The sequence below is a fragment of the Cucumis melo genome, chromosome 8 (assembly GCF_025177605.1).
Source record: "Cucumis melo cultivar AY chromosome 8, USDA_Cmelo_AY_1.0, whole genome shotgun sequence".
In the NCBI taxonomy this organism is placed as follows: Eukaryota; Viridiplantae; Streptophyta; class Magnoliopsida; order Cucurbitales; family Cucurbitaceae; genus Cucumis; species Cucumis melo.
In genome coordinates, this window is record NC_066864.1 from 3,576,581 (window position 1) to 3,593,535 (window position 16,955).

Sequence of the window (16,955 nt, forward strand, 5' to 3'; positions counted from 1 at the left end):
ATATTAATTTAGTTTTTTTTTTCCATCAAATGTTTGAAAATATTCCTTTTTTTTTTTTTTTCTCAAAAGACATCCCAAATACTGACTTTGACTTAAAGTTTGATATTCAATCTTTTATGAGACTTTTTCCCTCCAATACAATACTGTATACACTTTACAGACTCCCTGACTAAATTATCTATTTATAATTTATAATTTTAGACTTACTTTTCTTTTTACATACTCTAGTATCTCTCTTATTCTTTTTTTTTTTTTCTTTTTTTAATAATCTGATATCTCTATGCTACATTAGTGAAAACCCCACAAAGAAAAACACACAAACATGTTAGTAGTGCACATGAAGAGTAATTTAGGTCACACAAGAAAAGCTCATACTTTTGCATATGAATAAAACAATAACACTATCACAACAGTTAGTTTACATTTACAATTTAGTTTGGTCAAACAATAGTATAAACCAAAAAAGGGGGTTTAGCCTTCAATCAATGAAGGTTGATTGAGAGGCAAGAGAAACACTCAGAACACTCCAAAGAACATCAGCCAAACACTACTCAAACCGGTTTAGCTTATTTGTTATTAAGAGAAGAACTGACACGGCATTCTCCTTTCCAAACCCCTCATAAGTCGAGCAAAAAAAACGATATTTAGCTCAATAATCTGCATGAAGAAGATGCTCGTAAACGGTTCCATTAAGAGTCGCCTTAACATCTTCCCAGTTCTTGATGTGATCAGACAAATGTCCTTTGTGTATCTTAACTTGGCGACTTTTAAGTTCCATTGGTGGCAGGTTAAGAAACTCTTGTACATCTTTCAGTCTCTGTAAAGAATAGAATGGAAAATTTGACTGTCAAAAACAAAGCTTTAAAGAAGGGAAAAGGTAATGCAGCTGTTGCTAAGCGTTAGCAGTTAGCACCAAGAAATAAACAATTTCATCAAATGAATTCGCCCATTTGAAATGACAGGCTACATACTGATTCAGTAATATTCTTTTTAGTCACTGATATTTTAGCCATGTCAAATCTTTGGAGTGTGACGATCTCATACTCCAATTAAAGCCCCATTCGAAACCATGCTTACTTGGTTTCTTAGGATTATTTACTATGGTTTTCATCTTTCCTGAGGAAAATTTTGAGTTCTACTTTCTAGTTTTCAAAAGTTGACTTAGATTTTATATCAAAGAAAGAAGCTGATGGGTAGAAATAGTATTTATAAGGTTAGTTTCAAAAACCTAGAAACAAAAAGGTTATCAAATGGAACCTAAGTTACTCTAAAAGGAATAATTGTGATAACTAAACTTCTGATTGTCCTCACCGTTCGATTATTGATTATGTCCTCATAGTACAAAATGAGGTGCCTTGTGTTACCAAAGTACTCTAAGGACTTGGAAATTGTTGCCTCCATTCCCTCCAGATCAGAGATCAACGATGTTGAATTTATTACAGGTTTGTACTTGGAAAGTGCATTGGCCTGAAAGAAAGTTCAATCAACTATTGCTTTAAAACCTAGGTAACAAAGAAGAAAATCTAGAAAATGATAGCAAGAGGGATGGAGAGGCAAGGGAAAGAAACCTCTTCTAGAGAATGCACATGTGATTTGTGGGTTCCGTTTAACATCTTAGCATAACGGTCATATGAATTTGCGAGAACTGAAACAACACGACGTAGTAAGTTTCTTCGGAAGAGAAAGATTGTGGAAACACCTCTACGGTTGAAGTAGTCTGCTATCTCTTCATGATACTGCATCAGTCCCTAAAACAAAATGAAATAAGTTAGCTCTTCCAATCTATCAAGTGAGAGCCCTTGGTCAAAAAACACAAAACAAAGTACTCTAGAGAATGAATACAGACATCATTCCACATAATGAGATGCACTTATGAAGAATATAAATGGCCATGAATCCCCTCATTATCTAAGGGTCAAGAGGCCGGAGTGTAATACTCAAAGAAACCACCAAATAAGCACCTATAATGTAAAAGTTCTATAAGGAAGCTTCAACCATTATGCATACAAGGCATATAAACCTATAGATTCAAAAGAAAAATAAGAAGTTGCTTCAATACCCATCTAAATTTTCAATACTTGATCATTTAGAAGTATGATATTAATTTTGAATAATTCTCAAAGTAAACATTCTTTATGCTATTGTGCGGCAATGGAAAGATGGGTTTCTTTCCAGTTATTTGAGATCTTTTTGCTTAAGAGGAAGAGGAGGAGGGTAGTTTAGGGTTTAGTGTCACCACATAAATTTCTGTGAACATAGCTTTTAGTGGTTTTCCATTATTTTAGTTGTGAACAACTGGAGTTGCTTTTTGTAACCTTAATCCTCTTTGTTTGAAATCTTTTCCCGTGTTATTAGTAGGCTTAGTATTAAAGTAAATACTGCAAAGCTGCATCTTTTATTTTGGGAAAGATTCTTTTAACTATGACCCTTTACCTCCTAAAGCCAATTCTACACTCCCCGAAAAAAGTATAAGAACTCCATTGATGATATGAGTCCATGATTATAGAGTTACGGAGCTGCCACTAACAACGCCTCTTTGAATGAAACAAATATATCGCTAGTGATGTTTCCAATCAAAAAATGGTTCTAACATGATGAAAAAGGAGCAAGGTCATGGTAAACAAAAACCAAACGACCAACAGCCGAGAACTTCAAAAAAGATATTCATTACCACAGCTTGAGACATTTAATTACCTGATTAAGCATCCACTTGAAGCCAACTGCTGCAGAACATTGGTTCTTAGAAGCACTAGTGAGCCAGTCCAAATTGTAAATCCTATCCAGAGTCTGTACTATTGTGGTAATATTTCTACGCCGATCCAAAACAGAAAACACCTCTCCATTAGAGCTTACATTAACATGACTGTTCAGAAGACTCTCAAACCATCCACTTCCCGACCTCTGCATCGAAACAATAGCAAAGAATCTTACTGGATTGTTGAAGCATTCAGCCCTGAAAGAACAGAAAAGCAAGCATTTAGTCATCTCAAACTTTTGAAATCATGAGTAGAACTATAAATTTCAAATACCTGCTAAAAGTTTTGGGTCTTGGATAATGCTCACGAGGGACTTTTGGACAGTCAGCGATTTGAACCCTCAGGAATCTCGCTCTGGTGTGAGTATTTAACTGCTTCACACAGATTGAGCATATATAAACACTACAGACCATTGCAAACATCAAAACTGCCATTCTCAACAGCAGAGGAGATTTCTTGGGAGGTTTTAGAATCAACGTGTCCTGAGAAACCATGAAAAAAGAAAGGAATATGGGTTATTATCTCAATATAAAAACACTAGTATATCCAATTGATGAGATTTTCACAAAAATATTGAAAAGGAAATGCAGGAAGCCAGGAATACTAAGATATGAAGTGATGAAACATTGAATAACCCATACCACAGTTTGGTTGGAAACATTTCCATGTGAAAATAATTGCTACAGCAATAATTTTGAAAATAAACCACAAAAGAAAAGACAATTAATTGAACGATAATAGCAAACTGGGTTCAAATAAAAGTAAAGCAAACGCAACACCCCCCCCCCCCCCCCCCCAAAAAAAAAAAAAAGAAGAAGAAGAAGAACCCACCAAAACCCAGAAGCTGAATCTTACACAGAGAGATGCGAAAAAGACTTGGCCATCACACTAAACAAATACATTGCAGTTTGTCAAAAAATACCCTTGAATAACAAAGGGAGTTGCATGAATTAGAGACCAAAAAAGATGACATTTAAGGCAAATTGTTCCAAAAACGAAGAAAGGGAACTTCTTAACCTCAAACAACCAAACATTCAAACAACAAAAAACCTATAAAGGAAAATCTTTTGAAACCCAGAATCTGCATGAAGTGAAACCAGCAACACTGCTAGAACCCAAAAGAAAGTCGATATTGAAATAAAGTTACAAAAAAAGAAGAAAAATAGAGAGAAAAAAGAGTACCTTGTTGAAGAAACAGATATTTTCCGCCATTGGACAAAAAAAAAAAACAGAGGTCAAATTTCAGCTCAAAACCGTCCACCCTGTTTGTACTGTAAGCCCAGCAGCTGCCGATTTGCTTCAAAAACAGGCAAGAAGGAGACCCAAAGAGAGAGACATTGGGTTTAAAGGCGTGCGAAGAAGCTAATTTCGGGCACGTGATGCGCACAAAACAAGAAGAAACAAGGTGACGCGTAAATTGATGGGGCTCCGTCTGTTTTAAAATTCAAAACAAAAAAATTGAAAATTTGTTAATACTCCGTGCAAGTTCTGCTATTAGCTGGCGGCAAAATCCCACTAATCTTTAAATCAAGAAACTTGTCGTGGACCCAGAAGAAACGATTGACAACTAAAAAAAAAAAAAAAAAAAAAAGCAAACATTTACCAAACACTAAACAAAAGTGCAGAGCCGCGTCAAAGAATGAAGAAGGTGGGGCAATGGCGAGAAGAAAAAAAGACACTGCCCCTTTGCTGGACTGCGACCAAGCTTCTTTATTTTTTTTCTTTTTCTTTAAAATGGATATAAATTAATCATGGAAAGTCTTAATATTTATTTCTTGTTGCGAATAGTGATAATCTGGTCTTAATGTGATCTAATTAATGCAATGAATACCTTTTTCAAGAAAATTTAAAAAAGGACAGTACAGAGAAGCAGGGGACTGATACCTCCAATTATTTAAAACTCAAAGATCATATTTTTATGCTCATTTCTCTGAGTACTGTTCTTTCTTTTTCTGTTTCTCTAAGAAAAAAATTGAAAGTTCGATTCTCTTGAATTTAGCGTCGAACGTGGCATCCCATCTTTTACTTGCTTTCTTCCATATAATAAATTTAGTCTCTCATACTGAATCAAACTTCATAAATATATAAATAGATAGACGATAATTTGGGCGATGGTCAATTTTATTAATAAATTATATAGACTAAATCGTTAGAAATTAAATATGATACAAAATTTTGTCAACACAAATTAAATTGTCCTTAGTAATATGAGACTAACAATTTAGTTAAATTATGGAAAATTTAAAAATACATGGACTAGGTTATTGCGAATCAAAATCGAAGACACTAGATCCTTACTCTTATCTTATTAAAATTTAATAGACTAAATTATAATTCATCACATGCTAAACGAGTGATTTGTAAGTGTGACTTGATTTTCTATTATGTATAACTATTAATTTACTATTTTTTTTAGAAAAATATTTTAAAGCTAACATTTGTTTGAAAATATTTACAAAATACAACAAAATTCTAAAATCTAATGATTGACACCGATAAAAGTCCGTCACTGTATATCATTGATAGATTCTAGGTAAAATATAATTTGGGTCCTTAAGATTTGAAGTTTATGTCTATTTGGTCCCTAAAATTTCAAATCAGACATAATATTTGAAATTTATGTCTAAGGTTTGAAGATTTAAAATTCTAAGTATATTTTAAAGCTTTTATTTTGATTTATTTTTCAACTAGTTCAATATAATTTACACATCATCAAATATGACTAATGTCCATATCAATATTTAATGAGCATTCTGTTAGGTAAAAGTTAACTCAAGAATCATTTAGAAGTATTTAGCAAACATGGGGACCAAAGTGTGTTTTGAAACTTTAGATATCAAATAGACATTCATTTCAAACCTTAGAAACGACTAAGAGTGCATTTTATCTTATATTTTAAAATTTTACTATATTTTGTAAATATTAGTTTATTTCACTATGTTTGAGAACAACTTTTTTTAAAAAAAAATTATTAATACTAATTTATTTGTATAATAATAATATTCAAATACATTATAGACAATCCAACTTATTTTATTGATATTATGTATATTCTTATAACAAATATCGGTGTACCAAGTGCATCCAAGAAATCATGCAATAACAAAATGAGTCTTATCGATCTCGAGATCAAAAGGTTTGATTCTTTCCCTCCAAACACTAATTCAAAATCTTTGACTATATACACATACAAAGGATAGCCCTTCAGCACCAAGATGAGGACGTAGAAGCCTTGACCCCTCAAACACTCCTACCCTTCAAAATATATTCTCCTCCACCCAAGCAACCCTTGCAAAGGATCCATAACAGATCAGGACAATTCATAATAACTTCATGACAGTAGCCTTAGACCCTCAACAGCATCCACCTTTTCTCTTCAAATAAACCATCAGAGCAAATGATCAAAGTCCTGAGTAACTTTATTACTATGTTGAAAATCGTGTTTGTCCATGATCCTTATTAGTTGGTCGTTATGCGTGAGTAATAAATAATATCAATAACTTGTGTCATATTATAGCATCAAATGAAAGTTGTGCTCAACATAAGAGCGTGAGCGTCGATTAATATTTCAAAGGTATCGACGATTTGATTCTCTATTTGTTGAGTATGTTGGAGCCAAGATGATGTTACGAAGGGTGTATGTCTAAGAAAACAACATCTCCATTTGTTGATTCTCCGTTGAGCTAGCCAACACGATGTTGGTATGATCTCAATGTTACATCACTAGACCCAAATCTAAAACATAAAAAAGTGTGCATAAATTTTTTACGGTATTGATTATTATAGTGATCTAATTAATGTCTTAATGTCATGGTGCTAACAACATCTTTTTTTAAATACTATCGATTTTTTAGAATTTAACCTGTGATCCTATATGTCAACTTTATGTGATTACTCTTGGAGCATTTCTAGGGAGAGAGCTTTTGATAAGATAGAATGCTAATAGACTCCAAATAATCATTTTTTGATTTTGACTTCAACTAAAAATATAACTTTCCATCAAGTTTATTTGATGAGTGGGCTCTACATTTCCTAACTAACAACAAAATCATATAAAGTGAAGAGGTATGAATTTAGTAAAATGGCATTCAGATATAGCAATCAATGCCCAAAAAAAAATTGTCATTTCAAGTTTAGCAAATTTGGAGGGAGTGGTCTTGGTTTCAAAACAACTAAAAAAAGTTGACCACCAACCATCATTATTCACAATGAGTGTGTGGCAACACAACACAACATCCTTATCTCTCAAGCAAATTCTTTTAATGATCATTTTCATTCCCCCCTACTTTTGAGTGCTTCACAAAAATACCTCCTTATAATGTAGGTGATTATTTTCATTTTAATCACTAAGTAAGAGAAATATATATATATATAAACGTCTTTTTCAACTATCTCAATTGTTCAATTATAATTTGTCGTATGATAATTTTTTTTCAGTCTTTCAAATATATTTTTTATATTTGTTTGAATTTAGCTGAAAATAAATGTAACAAAAAAAAATTTGCGAGATAATTGGTTTTGGTGAGCTAATTATACCATCAATTCTAATCTCCTTTTAAGTTGTAAATCTCATTTAGGAAAGAAAAATTATTTTAAACGTTTGTTTGAAGTCTAACTAAAAGACCCTTCTTTGTTGGAATTTGAAACTACACTTTTCCTAACATATGAGTCCATAAAATTTGATCATTTATTTTTTATATATATTGATTAATTAATATTTAGAGCAAAAAGTTAGTTATTATAGTTAAATAATAATGATTTTTAGGGTAATATAGACATGAATGACCGGGTTTTTTTCTAGTGAAATAATAAAAAATACAATCTCAAAAACAATAATACAAATTTTCTTTTCAATTAAACAATACTCATATAGTTTCCAAGCTTTCAATTTTAAAATAATAATACATGTGAATTTAGTGTTGAGCATAATTCGTTTTAGCTCCACTGTTTAAATGTTGGGGCTTATTATCCTTAATTACTTCGCTAAGCATTCTGGAATGGATAATTATTTACTGAAAAGTAAGATTTGAATTATTGAATCATTCTGTTGCATTATTTTAATTTAAAAGGAAGATAAAGTTGAATAATAATGTGTATGAAATTATGAATGGCGTAGTAAAACAACCATCAATCTAATATTGGATTTTTCCACGTAAAGATATTATTATATACTAATATTACTATATCAAAGAATAATGATAAGAGATGTGACAATCATTTTTCCACTTTTTATCCAAACCATGGCCAATTTCTCATTTCAATCCATTGTTTTTCAATTCTAAATTTTAAATTAAACTATACTCAGCTTCAGGGGTCCATTTCATTTTCCTCATTATCAAAATAAATAAATTAAATTTTCTCCCACCCTAAAGAAAATTATACCAATATGTCAACAATTTTTTTAAAGTCAACCCTGATATGATAATTGTTTATAAATAAACTTACATTTCTAAGAAAAAATAAAGATAATGTTATAAACTTAAATTTTAAAAGTTAAAAACAAAAATATCAAATAGTTATATAAAACTGGGAGATTGTAATTATGAATAGGGCAAAAATGATCGATTTATACTTCAAATTTCAGAGATGTATTAATGTAATTAAGACTCTGAAAGGATAATTGTATAAAATTTTAAATCAATACACTGACAATAACAAAAACAAAAATTGAAGTGAATAGAATGGAAATTGAAATCCCAATAGAAATTATAAAATGATAGGAGAGAGGGGGGGTGTGAGAATTAGTTAGTTAAGAGGGAAAGTGACTTAGAATTGAAGGCTGAGAAAATGAAGACAATTGGAAGGAAGTTGTGGAAAACGTGCATCCCACGCTGTTATGATCACCAAATGTAAGTTTCAAAAATTATAAACTGCATTTTGCCTTCTCTTCTCCATATTCAATTATTATAAAAGAAAGAGAGTTGCAATTGAATAAATATACATATATTATACATATGGATATGGTTTGCAATAATTATTATTTTAAAATTAATGTGTTTGGAGAATCTTAGAGGGTGGCATTTCCTATCTGTATGTACACTTTTGTTTTATTATTCTCTCTTGGCCATTTTTGTTCATAGGAATCATAAATATGGGCTCTCCCCTCACTAAATTTGCCCCCACCACTTACTTTCCATATTTATATAAGAGGGAGAGATCTTAACTTATCTATTTATTATTCATAAATTTTAACTATTTTGGCTGCTAATTCCAAACTTATACAACCTTTTATCTTTCATCCTTTTACATTCTCTTCTGGTGTGATCATTAAAATTTCTAAGTCACTATCAGTAATTGCAATATCATATTTTATTTGAATTTAGATACAGTGAACTAAGAAGGTACGTTATAAAACTAAGACAGTACTATATTTCGTTTTCTTTTTGTATATTATTGTCTTTCTATTGTTTTTTTTTTATATATATATATTTTTTATATTTTGTTCAGTAAATATATATATATATATATATATCTTATAACTATTTTTATCGACAATGAATCACATTGAAAAGAATATTAAGTGATAAACATTAAGTAGGAAGGTGTATTAAGCTACTTAGGCAATTAAAACTCTTCAATCAATATTTTTAAAGAAATGCAAAAGTTCGTTACACTTCCACCAATTTTGTCCTCATCATTTTCCACCTTTTCCTCTCCTTTCATAATTGCAAATTGCAATTCAAATTCGTTAACTTTTTCTTCATAAGATTAAATAAGAGAAAAATGGATAGAATCAATAAATGATTATGGTATATGTTCTATGTTCTAAACCAAAGATAGAACAATCTCTATTATTGTTATTGTATTAAAAAAATAAAAGAATAGTATAATATAATAATTAGATTGAAAATAGCAACACTTTTAAAAACTTACAAATAAATTTGTTAACATCTATTAATGCTAAAAGTCTATAATAAATTTTGTTATATTTGTAATATTTAAAAAATGCTATTAGATCTATTATAATTATGTAAAAATAAATTTAAAAATTAGCGTAGCCTTTCAAAAATGGTATTATTCAAATGTATCTTTTCTCAAAATTATGTGAAAAATGGTTGGAAACAAACATGGTTTTCAAAAGAAATTAAATTAGAAAAATGAAATCAAATTCGTCTTTATGGGATATTGTCATCCTCCTTTGTCTAGAAAAACAAAAATAGGAAAATCCATAAATTCAAAATAACGTGTCTAGGTGTAACGTAGCATGACAATAACAAAAATGTACAACATTGATCATATAAAGAGAGAATCAATACCGCAACTACATAGAAATGCTTAATAATAATAGAGATGCGATAAATTATTTACCAAATAAATTTACTGTGTATAATAATATGATAGTTTCTTATTTTTCAAGACATTGGCTTCTACTGTTATCATGAAAATTCTAAATACCCATCTTTGGACCTACAATTACCACCATAGTTTAAATATTGAATAAACAAAATATCACATTCACATATGCAAGTTTCGTTCTCACAAACAAATATATGTGAATTTCTTTTTAAGAAAAACATCTACTTTGCAGTTGATGTGATCTGATTATGTAATCCATTCTTATGCACATAGCTTAGTTACATATTTTCGAACTGCTCGATTACACACATCCACCAGCCCCATACATATAATGAGAGAACACAAGGGATGACGGACGTTATATACATTAAAGCTCTACACATATACAAATATGGTATACAAGTATTTTACACAATGAATGAAATAATGTTGGGTAAATAATAAACAAATGAACCCCCATCATAAAGCTACGACTTTTACAAACCAAACCAACTCATGCAAATATTTGCTGTATCACCATTTCTGCATTTCCATTATACTGCGCAAGAAGATGGATTGCATCAGCCCTGGGCAAGGCAAGAAACTCCTGAATCCATGCACAACAACTTCGCATCACAAATATGTAGAGAATCTATAACAAGACTATATAGAAAACCGTATTTTCTACCAAACATAATTTGTAAGTTCACTTTTCGAGTTGAAATTACTTACCATGACTTTAAGTATTGCATTTTCGTCACATGCATCTCTAGATGATGCTTGTGTGGGACTGCTACCATCTTCTGAGGTTCTTGCACCCAGAGATTTTGTGACTTGGGAAGAACCGTGGCTGCAACTATCTGAATTTGATTTCAGTAGCCCAGCGGTAGTAGAAAGCAAAGGTGGATTAACTTCCTTCAACAAATCAATCTTCAAAAGACCTTCAAACCGATCCTTGCACATTTGAAGTTTAAACCATTCACTATGAGAGTGAAGTGTGGCTCTCATCAACTTCATTAGTTGTGGCTCTTCAATACCAAGTCTCCTTCCAACAGCAACCTGTTGAAAACGTAAATTTTTTATGTCGTATTGTTCATATTTGCAGATCAGTGTATTCTGTTCTCTTCTTGGTAGAGAAAATTATGGAAGTCACAAGTTTAATCCTCCCTGTTAACTAAATATTCTAATACCACGATCTCATTCTTTTACCTCCTATCATATCTGCCTGTCTTATATTATATTTAGGAAGTGTGCAATGAAAAAGGGGGTCATACGGAATGTGGTCCACAAATGGAAGCATTTGACACCTGTATCTAACAACTGTTTAAATTCTGAAAAATGTATTTGATAGTTGAAATCCCAACGTACATCTATAATAATGCCCTAGATCCATAGTCAGAGTCTGAGTTTGGCTAGTTTTGAGGCTGCAACATTCCCTATAATCAGGAAATGCCACTTAATGTCTTGAGCTCAACTTAATGAGTCTTGAGCTGCTTTTGCGATTGAAGAGCATGTCTGGAAACCAAAATGGATCAATTCAACATGTTCCGACTCTCACAAGATTTCGAAAAACTTATATACTTGCCGTATCCCATTATCACTCTAATGTTAGTGTGATGCCAACTCATTCATGCCTACAACGATTGCTCCTTACTCCCTCCCTCTTCTGAGTGTCAATATAACAGGTCTAAAAACATCAAGTTCTTTAAAACAGTACTTTTTTCAGTTTGGATAGGAATATGCCAGCATATACAATTTTTGGGCCTAACCAGCCATATACAAGAGAGAGACTCACACAATTTTCAGGCCAATGTCCCACCCCCCAAAAGTTAAATCTGAAATTGAGGGTTTCATTATTAGTAAGTTACTCCATACCTGGAGAGAATTAGCAAGAGCATTTATAGGGAAGCCTTTCCCAAGAATATCTTCCTTGGGCAGGAGCAAAGCCAACAAAGTCTCCTTTAATTGCTTCAACAAGGAAGGATCATTAGTGGCTAATGGGCCCAAGTGAGTGCATGCGACCCTCAATGCACTGGAATAATCGCCAGAACTAACCAGCTTCAAAAATTCAACCTGAATCCATAGGAACGAAAAATAAATTTAAAAGAAATAATGCAATCATTGTCGTCAAACAGCTGACTCGTGTAGACTTCCATGATCCATCATAGTGAATAGCTAAAAGTGTAGTAAGAATGAATAATAAGTATAAAAAGAAAACGCACACTGAACTTTGTTACAATCAATTACCTGCTTAAGTTGGAATAGGAGAATAGGATTTTGTGAAAAAAAGTTCGGATCCACGGCATTAATTTCTTCCACAACCTCTGCAGCAAACCTTTTACTTGCCAGTTCTCTAATGCCCAAGACAATTTCATATTTATCCTCCTTGCCAGTAGACTCTACTGGTATATGTTTTTCAAGGTTCTGCAGAAAACACTTCAGTCAGATTGTTTCATTAGATGGAATAAAATATTAGTTATGGATGTACCTGTTGTTCCTTGGACATGGTTGTAGCGCTAAGTTCTTGTTTACTGCACCCACTGTAAGACACATCATGAAGTTCTGTATCATCAAGTCTTCCTCTCCATCTCTTTCTCTTGCTCCTCTCTACAATCCCTCGATTCTTGTTCACTTGTAACATTCTTGAATTTCCCACATGAACTGAATCACTAGTGCTACAATCTTCTCGATTGGACGTTGGCTCCGATGCATATCTAAGTTCAATATCAGTACCTTGTGAACTGGTCACATCAGCAGTATTTTCAGGAGAACTATCCACACGGGAATTGCTAACAGAAATTTCACCATCCGAAAGTTTACTGGTTGTGTAGTCAACTTCAAAAGAACAATTCCTAGAACAATACTCCTGCTCAGATTGATTAGCTTTCGATGAACTAGAGAGATTCTGCATCCCTAATTACCAAAAGATGACATACAGGTTTAAAATCCATACGAGCTTATTGATAAAAATAGGGGATAAAAGTTTGAATTTCACCAGAGAGGGCTCCTCGACCTGAATCCACAATTCCTCTGTAGATGCAATATTCACGAACGAGCTCATCGAGAACAGAAAGGTCCAATTTCATCCGGCACAACTCATTCTGCGAAATGTGTATAAACACTCATAATCAATGAGACCACCATGAGACTGAAACAAAATGAAGAATACTATTTTACTTGGCAAGATGACTGGCATTGCTGGTCATAATCACAAAAACATCAAGAGAATGATGCACATAATAATATTCAAGTAATTATAGGAATGGTAAACGTCAATGCAACAAAATAGATAGAACCATTCTGCATGTTAGAAAATCAAGAAATGATGAGTAAAGACCCCACTGTCAGTAAATTTCAACAAAATTTAAAAATGAACAATTTTCAGAACAAATAACAAACTGCCTCCAGAGACAGAAAGAAATTACTTTTACATGAACTAATTTACTATCATCTTGCTCTTGCCTTATATTTCTCAATGTTCCCACTTCCTATCGAACTTATATTCCAATAAGAAGAACCATTTCTAATTCACCAACCCATCAAGTCAGTGTCACTTCATCTGTGGCCCATGCCAGTATCAATTACAAGCACAGGATCCAATAAAGTTCTGGCTCACACTGTCTAATGCAACACAAAACAGCACAGAGTAGTTTAATTGCCTATCCCAAGGATTTGCATAAGATGAATCTAATAACAGTAAAACATAGACCAGAATGGATAAAAATATGAATCTTGAAATAGATGCTAACCTGGAATGCATGAAACAAATCCCCTTTGGTAAATCTCAAACTATCAATTGCCCCCTGCCTTGTTAGCTCTACAGCATGTGCAAGAGCTTGAATGTCCACCTACACTCATATTAAGCACAAAAAATGAGACGTGAAAAGAATAGCATCTCCTGAAAGATATTAACCAACTAACCATACACATGCAAATAGCGGCCAACTATCACGTTGTACCACACTACAAGACGGAACTAACTAGGAGCTCAAATTTATAATTAAAATTCTTATTTAAAAATTTGGTCATCTCACCTCATCAAATGGAGGAGCTTCGTACAGACTCTCCTTAGGTGTGGCAGGTGGATCGCGTTCATCTAGAAGCAACCTCTCGGTGAGATCTGATATGGGAGACGACACACCTTCACGAAAGCAAAAACCCTTATGTATGCTGCAAGAAAGAGCAAAGAAAAATATAGTAACTCAAATTCTAGATTTAACACAAACTTCTATGACGTGCACAATCCATTATGGGAGGGGGGAAGAAGAAAGAAGAAAATGCAGGGGGAAAAAACCTTATCAAGTATCTCAAAGTCATTGAGAAGACTGGATCGTATGCCTGCATATGAGCTCGTAGGACCGAGGACATTAATCCAGCAATATCAAACCTCCTCCTTTCACACCACTGAAACATGAGAAAATAAACTTTCAGACAAAAATTAAATGTGGTTCCCAATTCCACCCTGTTTCATAATCTTCAGAACACCAAAAAATAACACATTGCATCTAAAACTGGCAGAATCCAATTCGAAAGAAGTTCTTTCAGAAATATGTAGTTCAGACTCCAAAGGATAAATTTTGCAACATATTTAAACGCACACAACACAAACATAACAAGGAAAGAAAATATGAAGAGACAGAATCCACGTCTTAAATAAGAATTAACAATGTTTTTCAAAATAAAACAAAAGTTCTTATTCGATTCTTCATGAATGTCCAAAGGTTAACATCTCTTCCATGTTAGAAGTTCAAAGAATAAAAGAATTTAACTGACTCCAAAATTTTCCCAGTGCTTGTCAAATTAAGAAACTATTTTATAAAATTTAGATTTCCTATGTATCTCTTATTCCCATTATGTTCAAGAACCTCGACAACAGTAGGCAAGACAATTCCATATCCTACCCACCCAGAACCAGGGAATTCATATTGTCTTGGCAAAGAAACATGTACTGGACTTATATAATGCCCTGAGGGCCTAAGCCAAAAGAGACCCATTATAAATGTGACGAGTGAAAAATAATGTTCAACATAAGACTTCCGAGTGATTGCTTACTGGACCTTAAAAGTGGCCAAATCCCAATAAATTAAAGGACCATCTTTTTCTTCCTATAATTCCGTAGTGACCAGAGAGTACGGAAAAGAGGAAAGTGGCCGTCTTTACAGCTGTTTGAAATATAAGATAGCCAAATACTAAACGTGTATTCTAATTATGAAGAACAGCCATAGGTTATAGGGTTTCCAAAATACCAAAGGTAATATTCAAAAATGCGATATGAGATAAAATAGTATTATCCACCTCATATGTCACTGGGGAAGTTTGATTATCCTTGTCATAAATGAAGGCAAGAAGAACATGCTTGAACTCCTCATACGCCTCCTTAAACATAAACAAAAGAGAAGTCAGCCAAAAGCATAAAAAGAAAAGTTGCAGTATCTGATATAAAAATAGCACAGTGGTTCTTCCCCAATGGATTAAATACATTATGGAACAATATTATGTGGCAATCTATTGGAAAGGAAACCTGACGTTATCTGGAATAATGCAGTCAAAAGTTATTCTATGGTGCACTTATCCGGGAAATGGTTGAACTTTTGGGTTCTTATGGTGCTCTCTCTCTCTTTTCCAGTCACCTTTTTGAAGTTACAGCTACTTCTTTATTACGCCAATCTAGAGTAGAAAAAAGATGGCTTATGGCATCTCATCTAGTACTTACCATTATTCAACCGAAATTTTCTTTCTTTAAAAAAGGCAGCAACTTTTTGCTCGATCCTATAACCCGATAATACTTTCTTAAAAGCATCAATCGAAAACAAACCACGAATGTGTAGGATGGTTACCGGGTATGCATCAAGAGCACAAGGAGCGAGTGCAGTCCGAAGGCATTGAATGGCCAAATCTCGATCCTCTGGAGTCCCTTTCCTCAAAAGCTCAATAAATTTCTAAACAGGATTAAACACCAAAAAGGAAATGAATCAACTCAAAAGCCCCAACAACACAAGTAATTGGAAAAAAGATAGAAGAAAGGATGTTGCGCTGACTAGGATGTTTAGCTACAAAACAAAGGGATTCTATTTTTCTTGATTTCCAATTGCATAGTGCCAAATGATAAAAAATGGAAATATCCCCCTCAAATTAGCGAAAACAAAAGGAAGTAGCACATTCAGCATTAGGTAGGCAGGCAGCATCAGCGAGAGAGAGAGAGAGAGGAGAATTAGGAGTAACCTGCTTCTGCAACCGAAAAAGAAGCCTATGGTCGTCGAGAATGAAGGGTGCATGAAGACGGAGGAGATCGATGGCGGAGTCGATATGACCGGCCTCCAAAGAGCGTCTGATCTGGCGGATGATCAACCTGGAATGGTAAGAGGAGGAAGAAAGGGAGGAAGGGGAAGAAGGAGGGGAGGAAGAAAGGGAATCTTCAATCAAGTTCTCTGATCTGGCGAAGTCGATGATTAGGGCATCGAGAGCTTCCCAGTTCAAAGGGGTGGAGGTGGAGTCCATTTGGAAGGAAGGAAGAAAAGAAAAGAAAAGAAAAGAAAAGAAAGAAAGAGGTACGTTTGTGGATTAGATGATAATGAGGAGTATGGAATTTTGGAAGAGATGGGCGTTCGCTGATGATGACGCTAACTTGGTGGGAAACTCCTTTGCCTTTCCTTTCCTTACACACCAAAGGCGGCGATGTTGAGATGCAAAACACGAATGGAATTTCCAGGCTATATTAAATGCCACGTGTAGTTTTACGGCTTTAGACTCTTCCAGACTCGAACTCTCCCATCCCCTCCCGTCCTTTCTTCCTACTATTTTCATTTACTTTTAGCCATATTCTTCACCCTAATTTATCACCACTTATTGACCAACTATTCCCTCTCTCCTCTCTTCACCGCCATGCTTTCTTATTTTTTAATCCACTTTTTTGTCCAAATTAAT

At 33.4% G+C, this 16,955-nt stretch overlaps 2 protein-coding genes across 5 annotated transcripts; both read right to left on the reverse strand.

The window, feature by feature from the left end:
* Positions 1-348: 348 nt before the first annotated feature.
* Positions 349-4,632, reverse strand: LOC103484768 (uncharacterized). The gene is made up of 7 exons (XM_008442046.3): positions 4,360-4,632; positions 3,939-4,188; positions 3,030-3,238; positions 2,695-2,953; positions 1,569-1,748; positions 1,312-1,467; positions 349-817 (listed from the first exon to the last, which is right to left on the reverse strand). The coding sequence occupies exons 2-7, from the start codon at positions 3,966-3,968 to the stop codon at positions 650-652; spliced, it is 1,002 nt and encodes a 333-aa protein (XP_008440268.1). The 5' UTR covers positions 3,969-4,188; positions 4,360-4,632; the 3' UTR covers positions 349-649.
* Positions 4,633-10,277: 5,645 nt separating this feature from the next.
* LOC103484770 (uncharacterized) lies at positions 10,278-16,774 on the reverse strand. Of its 4 annotated transcripts, none has more exons than XM_051088752.1 (12): positions 16,254-16,774; positions 15,869-15,970; positions 15,327-15,404; positions 14,326-14,435; positions 14,066-14,201; positions 13,781-13,879; positions 13,045-13,132; positions 12,520-12,944; positions 12,279-12,455; positions 11,907-12,104; positions 10,764-11,090; positions 10,278-10,638 (listed from the first exon to the last, which is right to left on the reverse strand). In XM_051088752.1, exons 1-12 carry the CDS (start codon positions 16,527-16,529, stop codon positions 10,546-10,548), a joined length of 2,109 nt encoding a protein of 702 aa, XP_050944709.1. In that variant the 5' UTR covers positions 16,530-16,774; the 3' UTR covers positions 10,278-10,545. The 4 variants fall into 4 exon arrangements, with proteins under 4 accessions (XP_050944709.1, XP_008440270.1, XP_008440271.1 ...); XM_008442048.3 differs by having other exon boundaries at positions 13,027-13,132; positions 16,254-16,773; XM_008442049.3 differs by having other exon boundaries at positions 15,327-15,407; positions 16,254-16,770.
* Positions 16,775-16,955: the final 181 nt, after the last annotated feature.

What these genes read in the sequence shown, in the direction of transcription:
- LOC103484768 (XM_008442046.3), bottom strand. Translation starts at nt 3,968, where the DNA reads ATGGCGGAAAATATCTGTTTCTTCAACAAG. An exon ending in ATATCTGTTTCTTCAACAAG is followed by an intron (nt 3,239 to 3,938) that starts GTACTCTTTTTT and finishes ATGGTTTCTCAG; the next exon opens with GACACGTTGATTCTAAAACC. An exon ending in ACATAATCAATAATCGAACG is followed by an intron (nt 818 to 1,311) that starts GTGAGGACAATC and finishes TATTCTTTACAG; the next exon opens with AGACTGAAAGATGTACAAGA.
- LOC103484770 (XM_008442047.3), bottom strand. Translation starts at nt 16,529, where the DNA reads ATGGACTCCACCTCCACCCCTTTGAACTGGGAAGCTCTCGATGCCCTA. An exon ending in GTGCTCTTGATGCATACCCG is followed by an intron (nt 15,408 to 15,868) that starts GTAACCATCCTA and finishes TTTATGTTTAAG; the next exon opens with GAGGCGTATGAGGAGTTCAA. An exon ending in TCCTATTCCAACTTAAGCAG is followed by an intron (nt 12,105 to 12,278) that starts GTAATTGATTGT and finishes CTATGGATTCAG; the next exon opens with GTTGAATTTTTGAAGCTGGT.